The 16,774-nt window shown below is 49.9% G+C and overlaps 1 protein-coding gene across 4 annotated transcripts in view; it reads left to right on the top strand.

Annotated features, from left to right (window-relative positions):
- The first annotated feature begins 9,235 nt into the window (after nt 1-9,235).
- The window catches only part of RANBP10 (RAN binding protein 10), a 101,753-nt gene continuing 94,214 nt past the window's right edge, over nt 9,236-16,774 (top strand). For all 4 annotated transcript variants that reach the window (XM_029049740.1, XM_029049741.1, XM_029049739.1 and 1 more), the window contains exons 1-2: nt 9,236-9,485; nt 10,948-11,059. In XM_029049740.1, coding sequence (XP_028905573.1) covers nt 9,251-9,485; nt 10,948-11,059 — 347 coding nt within the window. In that variant the 5' untranslated portion in view covers nt 9,236-9,250. The remainder of the gene's footprint in view (nt 9,486-10,947; nt 11,060-16,774) is intronic.

The following is a 16,774-nucleotide window of genomic DNA, read 5'->3' as shown; positions in this document are numbered from 1 at the left end:
GAAGTGACCTGCCCAAGGTCACCCAGCAGACACCTGGCGGAGCCGGGATTAGACTTCCAGGCCTGTACTCTTTCCCCCATGCCTAGCCAAACTTCTATTCCTCCGGTGATTCCCATGTCCGCAGCCCCACCAACTACTGCAAATGTTTAACTCCCTCTTGAAGTGCCTCCCTCCTTAACCCCTGGTGACCTCAACTATATTTTTCATAAAATCAAAATTCTCAGACATGAACTATCAAAGTTCACCCATCACCTGCTCTACATGGCTCTACCACGTCCTTCTTCTTCCTTTCCAGTCATCTCTCTCAGAGATTTCCTGTCCACTCAAAAACCTACCCCTTCTAACCAGTAGTTCTGACCCCTTCCCTTCTCACCCTTTAATGATGATGATAAAAATAATAATGGTATTTGTTAAGCACTTACTGGGTGCCAGGCATCAGAGTAAGTGCTGGGGTGGATGCAGGCAAATTGAGTTGAACACAATCCCTGTGCCACATGGGGCTCACAGTCTCAATCCCCATTTGACAGATGAGGTCACTGAGACACAGTGAAGTGACTTGCCCGGGTCACAAAGCAGACAAGCGGCAGAGCCGGGATTAGAACCCATGACCTTCTGACTCTCAGGCCCGTGCTCCATCCACTACGCCATCCTGCTGCTCGGCATGGGCTTAAAAACATGGGCTCCTGCTCTTCTCCCCTCCCTCACCACAATCTTCAACCTCTCACTCTCCGATGGCTCCTTCCCCTCTGCCTTCCAACGTGTTCATATCTCTCCTCTGTTTCCCACAGGTCTCTCCAGCTATCACCTCATCCTCCTGGTTCCATTCCTGTCCAGACTCCTCAACTGAGTTGTATTCACCCACTACTTTGTTTCCTTTTCAACAATTCTCTTTCAGACCAAACACAATCAGGTTTTTGCCCCCTTCCCTCTGGCAGGTGACCACGCTCGTCACGGTCAACCAACATCTCCTCCTAGCTAAGTCCCATGGCTTTTACTCTGTCCTAATCCTCCTTGATCTCCCACCTTCAACACTGTTGACCACTTCTTCCTCCTTGAAACACTATCAGACAGACCTTGGCAGGCTGACACAGTACTCTCCTTTAAAATCCATCTTTCTCAGGCTCATTCATCAGCTTCTCTTCCACCTCTCATCCTCTAAATGTGCATGGCCCACTAGGTTCGGTTCTGGGTTCCCTATTTATTCATATTTATGTCCGTCTCCCGCTCCAGACTGCAAACTCACTATGGGCAGGGAACGTGTCCGCTAATTCTGTTGTATTGTACTCTCCCAAGCGCTTAATACAATCGGAGAAGCAGCGTGGGTGAGTGGCAAGAGCCCGGGCTTGGGAGTCAGAGGTCGTGGGTTCTAACCCTGGCTCTGCCACTTGTCAGCTGTGTGACTTTGGGCAAGTCGCTTTTCTTCTCTGTCAGTTATCTCATCTGCAAAATGGGGATTAAGACTGTGAACCCCACCTGGGACAACCTGATAACCTTGTATCTCCCCCAGTGCTTAGAACAGTGCTTGGCACATGGTAAACGCCTAACAAATACCATCATCATTATTATTATTACAGTGCTCTGCACATAGGAAGCCCTCAATAAATACGATTGATTGATGGGTCTCAGGCCCATGCTCTTTCAAGTAGGCCATGCTGCTTCTCACAAGACAGCACTTCTATGCTACATTATGCATTTCTCAAAGCACTTGATATTCACCCCACCTCCAGCCCCACAGCACTTAGGTACATACCCTTATTCTCTCCTGTTTCTCCTATCTGTAATTTATTTTAAGGTCTGTTTCCCCCACTAGATTGTAAACTGTTTCTATAAGTTCATTGTGGGCAGGGAATGTGTCTGTTTATTGTTCTACTGTACTCCCCTAAGTGCTTAGTACAGTGCTTTGCCCACAGTAAGCACTTAATAAATACAAATGAATGAATACTGTTCTCTCCCAAGCACTTAGTACCGTGATTTCCACACAAGAAGTGTTTAATGCAGTACAGTCTAGTAGGGAGAGCACAGGCCTGAGTCTGAAGGACTTGGGTTCTAATCCCGGCTCTGCCACCTGTCTGCTGTGTGACCTTGGGCAAGTCACTTCTCTGTGCCTCAGTTACCTCATCTGTAAAATGGGGATTAAGACTGTGAGCCCCTCATGGGACAACCTGATTACCTTGTATCTACCCCAGTGCTTACAACAGTGCTTGGCACATAGTAAGCACTTAATAAATACCTTTATTATTATTATTATTGTGTGGGACAGGGGCTTGTCCAATCTGATAACTCTGTATCTACCCCAGTGCTTAGTACGGTGCCTGGCATATAGTAAGTGCTTAACAAATACCATAAAAAAAAAAACTCCTCAACTTTCTCATAACTACATCCTGGTTCACATGCTTTGTTCCTCTCATGCCAACCTACTCACTGTGCCTAATATTCATCTCTCTTGCTGCTGACCTCTTGCTCACTTCCTCCTTTCTGCCTAGTACTCCCTCCCCCGCTTCACTTCTGGCAGGCTGCTGATCTCCCTATCTTTAAGGCCCCTCTGAAATCACATCTCCTCCAGGAGGCCTTCCCTGGGTAATCTATCATTTCCATACCCCTCCCAGCTGTCAATTCAGCACTTCTGTGCCACCTAAGTCCTTGGGTTTCCCCCTCCATTCCCGTCCCCGGTTGTACTTTGATATGTGTCTTTATGCGCTATTGCTTCTTTCTGCCTGTTACTTATTTTAGCGTCTGTCTCCCGCACTAGACTGTAAACTCCTCGAGGGCAGGGATCACATCGTTTTAACACTACTGTACTCTCTCAAGTGCTTAGTGCTTAGAGCACTGCACAATGTAGGTGCTCAATAAATATTATTGCTGATCGGCAAACTTGAAGATTACACCTCAGACTCCAGCCCACTATTAAAATTTCTCTAAACCTGAAAAGCGGCTATTTATCCCTAGTCTTTGTTTACTATCTTTTAGCCAGTTTTCTATGACAGAACATTCTCTCCATCCCATGAATGCTCAGAAAAAAAAGAGTCTTTGGTGTCGACACTGGTTAGAGGATTTTTGAAAATCTAATCAGTCAATGGTATTTACTGAGGGCTTCCTACGTGCAGAACACTGTACTAAATGCTTGGGAGAGTATAATACTGTAGAATTAGCAGATACGTTCCCTGCCCGTGAGTTTAGAGTCTAGAGGGGGAGACAGACATCAGTATGAATAATTTATAATATACAGTTTAAAAAAGTGCTGTGGGGGTGGGGTGAATATCCAACGCCCTGAAGTCACAGATCCAAGTGCACAGACGACGCGGAAGGAAGAGCGAGCAGGGGAAAAGAGGGCTTAATCAAGGAAGGCCTTTTGGAGGAGATGTGGTTAAAATATCGAAGTAGCATTTTGCCCCCCAGTCCCTCTCTCTCGACTTTTTTTTTCTTTAAATGGTATTTGTTAAGCGCTTACCATGTGCCAGGCACTGTACTAAGCGCTGGGGTAGACACAAGCTAATCTCGTTGGAAACAGTCCATGTCCCACACAGGGCTCGTAATCTTAATCCCCATTTTACAGATGAAGTAACTGAGGCCTAGAGAAAGGTCTTGGTTTGGGGGGGGGGGAGCGGACTGGACAAGTCCCCATCATCACCTTCATTTTAGTTTTAACCCAGTTCTCCCTTTGCCTGAGAGGCTGCATCAATCTCTCTAATCCACGCTAAATTACTGACCTTGTTACCCAATCCCTGCCCTCCCCCCTGACTTTCCCATCACTGTAGTCAACACCATCGTCCTCCCTGTCTCACAATCCAGTAACTTTGGCATTATCCTCGACTCACCTCTCTCATTCAACCCGCATCTTCAGTGTCACCAAATTCTGTTGATTTAACCTTCACAACATGGCTAAAATCCATCCTTTCCTCTCCATCTAAACTGCTCCCACGTTCATCTGAGCACTTATCCTATCCCATCTCCATTACCGCATCAGCCTGCTTGCTGACCTTCCTGCCTCCTCTCTCTCCCCACTTCAGTCCACACTTCACTCTGATGCGCAGATACCTTTTCTAAAAGAAAAAATTCAGCCCATGTTTCTCTAGAGAAGCAGCATGGCTCAGTGGAAAGAGCACGGGCTTTGGAGTCAGAGGTCATGAGTTCGAATCCCAGCTCTGCCACTTGTCTGCTGTATGACCTTGGGCAAGTCACTTCACTTCTCTGTGCCTCAGTTACCTCATCTGTAAAATGGGGATGAAGACTGTGAGCCCCACATGGGACCACCTGATTCCCCTGTGTCTACCCCAGCGCTTAGAACAGTGCTCAGCACATAGTAAGCGCTTAACAAATACCAACCTCATTACTCCTCAAGAACCTCCAGTGGTTGCCCATCCACCTCAAACAGAAACTCCTCACCATTGATTTTAAAACACTCAATCACCTTGCCCCCTCCTATCCCACCTCACCGATTTCCCACTACAATCCAGCCTGCACACTTTGCTCCTCTAAAGACAACCCATTCACTGCACCTCGATGTCGTCTGTCCCACCACCGGCCCTTTGCCTACGTCCTCCCTCCCCGTTCATTTTTTTAAAGGGTATTTGTTAAGCGCTTACTACATACCAGGCAATATTCTGGGGTTGATTAACCCATCAATCAGATTTATCGAGTGCTTACTGTGCACAGGGTTGATACAAGATAACTGGGTTAGACACAGTCCCTGTCCTACATAGGGCTCACAGTCTTAATCCCCATTTTACAGATGAGGTAACTGAAGTACAGAGAAGCGAACTGACTTGCTCAAGGTCACACAGCGGATAAGTGCTTGAGCGGGGATTAGAACCCAGATCCTCTGATTTCCAGGCCCGTGCTCTTTCCACTAAACCATGCTGCTTCTCACTCTTGACTCCCCCGCCCCCCGCACACTGCTGTCACAGTTCTAGACTGCAACTCTCTCCTCCACCAAATTTATCGGTCCTCCGCTCTCCACATATTCTCCATGAAACTTTCCCTGATGATGTTGATGTTGCTTGGAGAAGCAGCGCGGCTTAGGTGGCAAGAGCACGGTCTTGGGAGTCAGAGAATGTGGGTTCTGATCCCAGCTCCGCAGCTTGTCAGCTGTGTGACCTTAGGCAAGCCACTTCACTTCTGTGTACCTCATCTGTAAAATGAGGATTAAGACTGTGAGCCCCACGTGGGACAACCCGATTACCTTGTATCTATCCCGGAGCTTAAAATGGTGGTTGGCACATAGTAAGCGCTTAACAAATACTATAATTACTATTATTATGGTATTTAAGTACTTACTACGTACCGAGCACTATTCACATCATCACCCCAAATCCAGTCAACCCAACAGCCACCCTTGGCATTTACATATTTATGCCCATCCCCAGCACTCATATCTGTGAGCCCCAAGTGGGACATCCCCAGTGCTTAGAACAGGACTCGGCACATAATAAGTGCTTAACAAATACCAACATTATTATTATTTACGTAAACTAAATTGTACATTCACATGTGCTGATTTGTTCTCTCACCCTGGCGTATTTGTTCTACTACTTATTTGATCCCTCTTCTTCCTCCTGCTCCCATTTCTGTGTCTCTCTCTCTCCCCAATAAGGTTTGAAATTGTTTGTTTTTCTTTTGGTGTGTTTCCCCAAGTGCTTAATGGTTTGCACTGAGTAGGTGCTCAGTAAATACCACCGACTGATCGATTGAATGAATGAATGAATGCACGGTCCATTCAAGGACTGAGAAGCAGCGTGGCTCAGTGGAAAGAGCATGGGCTTGGGAGTCAGAGGTCGTGGGTTCTAATCCTGGCTCCGCCATTTGCCAGCTGTGAGACTTTGGGTTCTCTGTGACTCAGTTACCTCATCTGTAAAAGGGGGATTAAGACTGTGAACCCCACGTAGGATAACCTGACTACCTTGTATCTACCCCAGCACTTAGAACAGTGTTTGGCACATAGTAAGCGCTTAGCAAATACCATCATGATTATTAAATCGAAACCATGCCCATTTCAGTTGTATACTCGATTTGTCTCCCCTCCCCCTTCCCCTCCCCTCAGCACTGTGCTCATTTGTATATATTATTTATTACCCTATTTATTGTGTTAATGAGATGTACATCCCCTCAATTCTATTTATCTTCATGATGTTGTCTTGTTTGTGTTTTGTTCTGTTTTGCTTTGCTGTCTGTCCCCTCTCCCGCCCTCTCCCCCCGCATTTAGACTGTGAGTCCGTCATTGGGCCGGGATGCTCTCTGTTGCCGAAGTGTCCATTCCAAGCGTTTAGTACAGTGCTCTGCACATAGTAAGCACTCAATAAATGCGAATGAATGAATGAATGAATGACTGGGCTTAGATGGGAAGGGAACGGAGTGAGCGAACACTCTGTAGGTGGCGCTGTTCCCTCAGAGCCAAATCAGCTGGAGTCAAGGCAGGGAGGCCACCGGTGAAGAAACACCTTGGGAGGAGGGATATAATGCAGCAAAGTTAGTGCTGTCGATCGCATCGTACTTCATAACGTATTCGTTAAACACTTACTATGTGACAAGCCCTGTCCTAAGCGCTGGGGGAGATACAAGGTGATGAGGTTGCCCCACGTGGGGCTCGCAGTCTTCAGCCCCATTCTCCAGATGAGGTCACTGAGGCCCAGAGAAGTGAAGCGACTTGCCCAAAGTCACACAGCTGAGAAGTGGCGGAGCCGGGATTAGAACCCACGACCTCTGACTCCCAAGCCCGGGCTCTTTCCGCCGAGCCACGCTGCTTCTCTAGAAACTTGGGGGTCAGAGTCTGTAAAATGGGGATTTTACCCCAAGGGGTAGGACAACCTGATCACCTTGTGAAAGCCCTCACATAGGCCACTGAAGAAGCCTAAAGCGGCAGTCCTCTGGGCGGAGAGTTCGATGTGGGCAGGGAATGGGTCTCCCAACTCTGTTATATTGTACTCTCCCAATCAGTCAGTCTTTGAGAGCTTACTGTGTGCAGAACACTGTATTAAGCGCTTGGGAGACTACAATACAACAATGTAACAGATACATTCCCTGACCACAACAAGCTTACAGTTTAGAAGGGGAGACAGACATTAATATAAATACATTACAGATATGTAGAAAGTGCTGGGGGGGGATAAAGGGAGCAAGTCAGGGTGAGGCAGAAGGGAGAGGGAGAAGAGGAAAGGAAGGTTTAGTCAGGGTAGACCTCTTGGAGGAGATGTGCCTTTAGTAAGGCTTCGAGGGGCTGGGGATAATAATAATAATGATAGTATTTGTTAAGCGCTTACTATGTGCCAAGCTCCATTCTACGCACCGGGGGAGATACAAGGTAATCAGGTTGTCCCACGTGGGGCTCAGTCTTAATCCCCATTTTACAGATGAGGTAACTGAAGTACAGAGAAGTGAAGCAAGTCGCCCAAAGTCACACAACTGACAAGTGGCGGAGCCGGGTTGAGTACTTGTCTGTCAGAGATGAGGAGTGAGGGCGTTCCTGGCCAGAGGCAGGATGTGCCCGAGGGGTCGGTGGTGAGATGGATGAGACTGAGGCAAAGTGAGAAGGTTAGCATTAGAGGAGCGAAGTGTGAGGCCTGGGCTATAGTAGAAGCGTAGAGATGTGAGGTAGGAGAAGCAGCGTGGCTCAGTGGAAAGAGCTCAGGCTTGGGAATCAGAAGTCATGGGTTCGAATCCAGGCTCTGCCGCTTGTTGGCTGGGTGACTGTGGGCAAATCACTTCACTTCTTTGGGCCTCAGTTCCCTCATCTGTAAAATGAGGATTAACTGTTAGCCTCATGTGGGACAACCTGATTACCCTGCATCTACCCCAGCGCTTAGAACAGTGCTCTGCACATAGTAAACGCTTAACAAATACCAACATTATTATTATTATTAGGAGGGGACAAGATGATTGAGGGCTTTAAAGCCACTGGTGAGGAGTTTCTGTTTGATGCGGAGGTGGATGGGTAACCACTAGAAGTTCTTCAGAAGTAGGAAAAGATGGCCTGAAGGGTTTTGTAGGAAAATGATCCGGGCAGCAGAATGAAGTGTGGACTGGAGTGGGCGGAGGCTGGGAGGTCAGCAAAGAGGCTGATGCGGTCATCTAGGCGGGACGGGATACGTGCCCGAATTAACGTGGTAGCAATTCGGATGGGGAAGAAAGGGAGGATTTTAGCGAAGGTCGAAGCGACGGGATTTAGTGATTTAGCTCCCAAGCGTTCTGTGCGGCGCTCAGCCCACAGTAAGCGCTCAATAAATACACTCGATTGATCGCTTGGCCCTACCGGGCTCTAGACGTCGCCTTACCTCTTGGCCTTCAACAGGCTTTTGTAATCGGGTTCAGACTTGTGGCGCGGACAGCGGGCTATCGGTGAAGGCTCCGGCCACCCCGTCTGGTCCTGAGTCTCGGGTTCCTCTACACATCCCGTCTCCTTGGCGACAGAGCCCTCGGAAGCCGCCGCCGCCTCCGCTTCCTCCTCCTCCTCGTCGTAGTCGTCGTCGTAGTCCTCCTCCTCCTTCCCCGCCTCCACCTCCTTCTCCTCCTCCTCCTTCACCGCCTCCGCCTTCACCACCTCCTCCTCCTCCTTCACCGCCTCCGCCTTCACCACCTCCTCCTCCTCCTTCACCGCCTCCACCCCCTCCGCCTCCTCCTTCACCGCCTCCTCCTTCACCGCCTCCTCCTCCACCCCCTCCTCCGCCTCCTCCAACTCCTCCTCCAACTCCTCCCTCAACTCCTCCATGCCCCACCAGGGCTGGCTAGGGGACGGCATGCCTGCTGTGCAAATGAGCGAGGGCAGGGCCGTGACGCGGGGAACGGGAGACGGCTTCTGACCCCCTCGCCAACAGTGGGAGCCGAGACGCCACAAAGGGCAAGGGCGGGGTGGGGGGAGGGGGCTGGTCGCTCAGGGGAGTAAGGGACTACTGTCGGCAGAAGGTGAACCGACAGTAGTGTAGAGGCGGGGAATGGAAGGGAGAGCGGGCGAAGTCGATCGGGACTTGTAGTTTTCGAAGCTCCCACCCGCCTCGACTCTGCAACGGGATAGGCCGGCAGAGGACTACATCCCCCAGCGTGCCCCACGGGCCGATCACTCGCGCCGATGTCGACCGACGGTTAGGCCCGGGGGCAGTGTGGGATCTGTAGTTGGAGGCGTGGCGCCACCCGGAGATCGAGCGGGGCCGGAACTCGGTTTCCCAACGGCCTCAGCGGGCTCGTCAGCGATTGGCTGAGGGAGGAGGCTTGGGTGCTTGCCCTCCCCCCGCCTCGCAGTGACACAATAGCGGTTGCTTCCAAGATGGCGGCGGCGGCGGCGGAGCCGGGAGCCGGGGGCTCCCAAGCCGGGGACTCCAGCGCCGGGGCCGCTGGCGGCGGGCTCCCCTCGCCCGGGGAGCAGGAGCTGAGCCGGCGCCTGGAGCGTCTGTACCCGGCGGTGAACCAGCAGGAGACGCCGCTGCCCCGCTCCTGGAGCCCCAAGGACAAGTATAACTACATCGGCCTCTCCCAGAACAATCTCCGCGTCCACTACAAAGGTACCGGGACCGGGGACCGAGAGGTGGTGGGGTCGAGGAAGGAGGGGGGCCGAACTGCACCCGGAACCTGGGGGCGGGGGTGGGGGGGGGGGCCTGCGGTGGTGGGCTGCGAAGCCGGGCTGTGCGAATCCCCTCGGAGGAGGAGACGGCTTGGCAGCCAGGTCTCCCTGACTTCTGTCCCCGTCCCTCGGGGCAGCGGAACTGGGGGTGACGAGGGGCTGCACCCCTTTGAGGAGCCGCTCCACCCAATTCCTCCTCTGCGGTGCCGATCCCTGGGGATCGAGGGGCAGGTGGAGTGTCTAGCTCCCCACCTGGGCTGGGGGGGTTGGTGGGTAAGGCTTCCCTCTTCCCTTTCAGCGGCCTGGCGGTCCCCAGCTCTCATCATCTTAACCTTCATCTCTTACTCCTGAAAAGGCCGTGGTTGGCTTTTCTCTTTCGGTGGGGGCGGCGGGGAGCCCGACCCCTCTAGCCCCACACCTTACATAACCCCGCTTTGGCTAGGCCTAGCCTGGCCACCCGGGCGAGCCCCGGTCTGCAGGGCCCCATTGTTCTCCCGGCCTCCTGCTGGCCCTGGGCACGCTACCTGCCAGTTTCCGTCAATGTCTGGGGCCGAGGTGACACCCCTCACGCTAGAGAAACCGATCCTTCATCTCTCCTCCCACCCCGATCGGCTAGCCGTCCCAGAGAAAGACCGGACCTCTTCTGTCCGGGCGTGTGTAAAGATCAGCTTGGACCAGAAAAATGTCACCTGGCCACCCTCAAACCTCTCTCGCCATTATTGCCCCAAGGGCCCTGGCGACACCACCTTCTGATCAGTCTAACACAGAACCTCTAGTTAGGGAATGCCGTTCCTCGGTTTACTCGGAGTGGTTGGTCAGGATGCTTGTTGTGTTTTTCCTTCAGCATACTAAGGAGGTGAGACAAAGGAAAACCTGCAGCTGCACGTACTGTAGGTCACCTCTATATGGTGGCAGCGTAGGATTACGTTATTAACCAACAGAGTTGCCATCCGATTCCTCTGTACGTCAGATAAGGAAATGCTTTCGTTGTGGTGGGATGACAGGTTGTCGAAGTAGACCGAGGAGCACCGTGGCCCGGCAGATAGAGCACGGGCCCGGGTGTCAGACCTGCGTTCTGATCCCGGCTCTGCTGCTCATCCGTTGTGTACCTTGAGCAAGTCACTAGCCTGTGCCTCAGTCACCTCATCCATAATATGGGGATTAAGACCGTGAGCCCCCCGTGGGACGAGCACTGCTTCTAATCTGACTAGCTTGTATCCACCCCAATGCTTAGTACAGTGCCTGGCACAGTAAGAGCATGACAAATACCATTTAAAAAAACAACAACAAAAAACCACACCGAAAAAACCTCAGTTGTTGTCTTGGAACACAAGGACATGGGATTCCCCTTTGTTTAGTTCCCCCTTCTGAAGAAACTTCTTACCTGTCTCTTCTTCATCTAGGTCATGGCAAAAATCACAAAGATGCTGCATCAGTTCGAGCAATGCACCCAATACCTGCTGCCTGCGGCATTTATTATTTCGAAGTGAAGATTGTCAGTAAAGGTAGAGATGGGTAAGTTGAACCTATTAACGTGAATCCACAGTTTGCATCTCCAGCCGAACTTGGCCTAGCTCTTCTTGTTTGGCACGGTTAGAGGTCACCCAGCCGACACCCGGGACCAACATATTCTTAGGAGCCAGGTTGTCATAGTCAACAGGTGGCAAGCCGATAACATACCTGGGAATGAGACGTATTTATGAGCTGCTCTCTACTCTGTTGGTTATAGGCATTTCTTTTATAATATTATATGAACTGGCAGGTCTTAAGAGATGATGTTATAAGCAAGGAACCACTGGGAGATTGTACACCCCCCCCCCCCCCAGTCTTTTAGATGAAGAGTTTACAAAGCCTCCTTAAAGCCTAGGAATTCAGGAAACTTTCTGGGCCACAGTTTCTCCTCCTCCTCTCCTCAACCCATTCAGGTCTGTTCCCTTGAACACATGATTAAGTGCAGGTTTGAAGGGAAACCTTTGGCTTTTTCTCTGGCCTATCATCCCTTGATCCATCAGATAAAATGCTCCATTTATACCCTCTGGCACTGAAGTTTGTAGGATTCTCCTTCCTCATTGGGATGTGATCGTGCACAAGAGGAAAAAGGACAGTTTGGGTCTGGTGTACACGTCGTGGACTTGGACCTAGATGGAGACAGGATGTGACTGCTGATGACGAGATCGCTTTAGGTATTTTAGAGTGTCTGGACCGGGGTGAGAACATATGCCGTTTCCTTAGATTATAGTTCACCATTGGTGAACCTTTGTGGTTAGGGTGCACAGGGACTTGGGCTTTGTCTGCCTTTCATCCTTTGACTTGCTTCTATCTAGTAGAAAAGTGGCATTTTGTAAATTGTGGGGGCTGGGGATTAGTTCGGCTGTAGCTCCGAAGTAGCAAAACGAACTATCTTGTGTCAGAAGGCTCTGCGGTGGAAAGGTCTCATAGCCTTTCTACGTGCAGGGAGGCATAGTGTGGATAAAGCACGGGCTCGGGAGTCAGAAGGTCAGGGGTTCTAATCCCGGCTCCGCCGCTTGTCCGCTCTGCGACCTTGCGCAAGTCACTTCACTTCTCCGGACCTCAGTTACTTAATCTACGAAACGGAAATTGAGACTGTGAGCCCCAAGTGGGACAGGGAGAGTGTCCAACCCGATTTGCCTGAATCCACCCCTGCGCTTAGTACAGCGCCTGGCACGTAGTAAGCGCTTGAGAAATACCGTAGTTATCATTAATATTGGAAAAAGTTGATAGTTCTGTTTGAGCCAGCAAAATGGCTTCCTTTTGGTGCCATTAGTAGCTGATGGAGGTAGGAGTTGCTGTGACGTAGAGTGCCCAGTGGTATGAATCAGCTGCTGTTTTTGTAGTGAGTCCTTGAGAACCACCCTGCATTTCTGGGAAGAAGACTATGGGTCATGGTTCTTGCAGTGTTTGCTGTCAGAAGAAAGGGCACCCACATGATGGCAAAAGGATGGAACTGGGCCAGAGAAGCCTTAAAGACATTGAAATGAAGTTTTTCTCAAGATTAGGACATTAGTCTTGTCCTAGGTACGGCAACACGTGATCCTGTTAAGTCTGAGCTCTGTGATGAAACAACTCAGGGTGGGGCTGGAAAACAGATACTCTAGTATTCCCCTAAAAATAGCCTGAAACATCATCCAGGCTGGGCCCCTCCGACAGCTCATGTGTTGCTGTTCCTGAGAGCAGCAGGCCGGGGATAACCTGAATCGAGGTCCTCCTTGCCCCTTTGTGGGCGGGTGACTGTTTGTTTGTTCTTACAGTTGTTTACCAATGCTAGAAGTTCTGGCTACTCCTTAGGCCTTCGTGAGGGTGCCAACCTCTCCTCCAGCTGCTGACCAAACCTGTTTATACCCCGAGATCGGGAACTTGAAAATCCAGTGGCAGCTCAGCATCGGGAAGAACCTCGGAGCATGAAAATTAACTTTATTAAGGAGACAGATGGCATCTACGAAGCGGTTATTGAGTAGTAAGCGCTGGGGTAGATAGAAGATAAGTAGACCAGACACAGTCCCTGTCCTACTTTTTGGGGCTCACGGCCTAAAAGTAATAGTCGTATTAAGCGCTTCCTGTGTGAAAAGCACTGTTCTTAGCGCTAGGAGAAAATACATAGGTGGGGATTGAACACAGCCCCTGTCCTTCAAGGTGTTCACAATTTAAAAAGGAAAGGAGAACAGGTATTTTCTCATCATTTTACAGAAGAGAAAACTGACGCTCAGAAAAGTTAAGTGACTTACCTAAGGCCACACAGCAGACAAGAGGCGGAGCTGGGACTAGGACCCTGGTCACCCGACTCCTGGTCCCCGCATGAAACTCCTTCTCTTTGGCTTTAAGGTACTCAGTCAGCTCTCCCCATCCTACCTGTCGTATCATAATTAATAATAATTTATGGTAATTTGTTAAGCGCTTACTAGGTGCCAGGTACTGTACTAAGCGCTGGGGTGGATACAAGCAAATGGGGTTGGACACAGTCCCTGTCCCAATGTCTCAATCCCCCTTTTACAGATGAGGTAACTGAGGCCCAGCAAAGCGATGTGACTGGCCCAAGTTCACACAGCAGACAAGCGGCGGGGCCGGGATTATAACCCGTGACCTTCTGACTCCCAGCCCCGTGCTCTATCCACTACCCCATGCTGATTGTCAATGACAACACTTCGCTCCTCTAAGTCCAACCTACTCGCTGTACCTTGATCTCATCTATCCCACCACCTCCCCCTTGCCCACATCCTCCTCTGGTAGGGAACTTCCTCCCTTTTCAATCCAACAGACAACCTTGCTCTCCACCTTCAAGGCAATACTAAAACTGCATCTTCTCCAAGAAGCCCTGAACCCTCGTTTTCTCACCGTCTTCGCCCTCCACTTTCCATCTCCTATGCGCTTAGGTCTCCCCACCCCTTAAGCACTTTGATGCTCACCCCAGCCCCACGGCACTTAGGAATTCTAATGTCTGTCTCCCCCTGTAGGTTGGAAGCTCCTTGAGGGCAGGGATAGTGGCTACCAACTCTATTGGGATGTCCTTTCCCAAGCACTTAATATGGTGCCCTGTATACAATCAGTGGGCAATAAATCCCATTGATGGAGAACTAGCAGACTCTAACTCTTCTCCTTCAGATTTGGTTGCTTTGCCTTGAGGTCTGGAGAAATCGATCTCTTTCCCCTTTGCCCCACGTAACGTAAGTGTTGTGGGGCTGAGGCTGGGGTGAATAAAGGGTACAAATCCAAATTCCTGGGCAGAAGACAACTTAATCATAAACTAGGTATCAAACAGGGCGACCATCACTCGGTTCCTCTAAACGACCTCTCGCCATTTTTGCAGACAGAATATTGGTCCGGATGGCCCGTTGGACTGCCAATAGTGGGCTTGGGTTGTGAGGTGTTGAAGGGCAGAGCCTGATGCTGAGAGAGCCCTTTCAGAAGTAAAAATTAGTTGGGCCGGTTCAATCCATTGTATTTTCAAACTCCAGTCTTCCTTTCTCTTGAAAGATCATGGGCAGGAGTCCCACATGCCGTGAGGAGATGAATTGAATTTTCTAAGGAGGCTCTGCCAGCCATTTGGTGAATTGGAGATGTCATACGCTACATTGCTCGAGAATGTAAGCTCGTTATGGGCAGGGGGTGTGCCCGCTAATTCTGTTGTACTGTACTCTCCCAAGCATGTAGTACAGTGCTCGATTAAATAAGTACAATGCTTAGTAAGTGCTCAGTAAATACTATTGATTGATACTCAGGCCTCCTCATTGCTGTTTCTAGAACATGGAAAATTTTTCTTGTGGATGTGCTGGGGGTGGCTATGTAGATCCCCTAGCAACATTATCCTACTGAGCATAATTGCCTTTCAAATGAAAGGCTTCAGCTCTAAGGAACTTCCCCTAATGAATTTCAATTCGATCGTATTTATTGAGTGCTCACTGTGCAGAGCACTGTACTAAGCTCTTGGAAAGTACAATTCAGCAACAAATACCATAATCAATACTGTACTTAGCTTCTCAGCTCAGTTCAGGACCATCGACTTGGACTTGAAACACTGTAACAGGGTTATCACCAATCAGTCGATGGTCTTATTAACCATCGGTTAACTTGGAGTTTATTTTTCCAGTCAGGCTATCAGGGTAGGGAGAACAGCAGCAGAGCTCTTATTGATTATGGATCATGAAGCAGAAATTCAGGAGCCAATTTCTTGGGAATTTGGGGGAGCAGTTGGTTATTTGCCACCCAGATAAAATATCAAGCCATTTCTGGGGCACGGTGATGCCAAACCATGGGGTAAATGACCCATGATCTTGGGCCAATAGGTTATCTGTTTTTGCTTATTCAAAAACTGTTCTTTATGAGGTTGTTGGTGGTGGTTGTGTGTCAGGGGAGGGTGGGAATCCATTGACTGGGAGGGCACAGGATGGTGGTATGTATTTTCGCTATTGCTCTGGCAATAGCAACCTTTTCTAGAAATCGTGTTCCTTATGGAATCGACCTGAGAGTTTTGAAGGAACGTGGAAGGGAAGATGTGGGACAGCTGGCCATTTCTTTTCTCACCTGCTGCTGCTGTGCTTCTGGCTAGCCTCTCCAGAGTTCTCTCCTTTCAAGGAGCGCAGTTAGACAGCGGCAAGAATTGATGTCCCTGACCGTACTTTGAGGTAATCCCAGTTCCACTCTAAAGCAGGGGTTGCATCTTGTTAGTACCCCATGGTGAGGAAAACCCACATTGTAGTACCCATCCCATGTCCAGTGTGGGACCAGATTGTACCCATCTAGACCGTAACACCGCCCCCGCAGACTGTGAGCTCACTGTGGGCAGGGAATGTGTCTATTGTTGTACTCTCCGAAGTGCTCAGTACAGTGCTCTGCATACAGTAGATGCTCAATAAATACAATCGATCGAATGAATACATGCATGCGTAACCGTGCCTTCCAGCACTGCATCACGCTGTATCCATCAGTCATTTGTATTTATCAAGGGCTTACTGTGTGCCGAGCAACATACTAAGCACTTAGGAGAGTACAATCCAACAGGCACGCTCCCTGCCTACAACAAGCTTACAGTCTAGAGGGGGAGGCAGACACTGATATAAAGACAGACATTAATCTGCCATTGGAAGACCATCCCCTAATTCTGTCGTCATGTTTTATCCAAAATGTGAAGGGAGAACATGTGTTCTGGCAGAACTGTATTACCCACGGCCCGATCCCTTGCGCCAGGAGTAGTCATGCCTCTGGTTGAACACCTTTGCTCTGGCCCAGGATTTGGCAGCTTTTTTATACAGAAGAGCCAACCAAAAAGTAGCTTTTGAGCAGTTGGAGTGCAAAGAGCCATTCGAACCATTTAAACAAACACAGCCTACTCTTACTGAATTTTTTTGAAGGTGCCACTCATTCCACCCCCACTTCGGGTTCCAGAGCTGCCCTTAGTTCCAAGACTCCTCCCGCTTGTAGCCTAATGGCTTGCTCAAACCCCACCTTGGATGGATGCTGCTGACAAGCTTCTAGAGTATTGGCATAGAGCTCTGCCTGGCCCCCAACCTAACAGTCTGTGGTCTGAATTGGGCTTCAGAAAGATGTTAGGCTTGCTTTAAGATAGCCTATACCTCCCCTCGACCCCCTCCCCTCTGCCGCCAATCTCGAATCTCTCCAGCTCTTCTTCTCTGGCTGTGGGAGGAGTCATGCCCTCAGCAGACGTGCCAGCAGTAGTTGGAATTGAGAGAGTGGCAGTTCCTGTGCAGTGCTCAAGGA

The sequence above is a fragment of the Ornithorhynchus anatinus genome, chromosome X1 (assembly GCF_004115215.2).
Source record: "Ornithorhynchus anatinus isolate Pmale09 chromosome X1, mOrnAna1.pri.v4, whole genome shotgun sequence".
Classification (NCBI taxonomy): Eukaryota; Metazoa; Chordata; class Mammalia; order Monotremata; family Ornithorhynchidae; genus Ornithorhynchus; species Ornithorhynchus anatinus.
The sequence above is the reverse complement of the archived record's forward strand: the minus strand, read 5'-3'. Positions and strand labels throughout refer to the sequence as shown.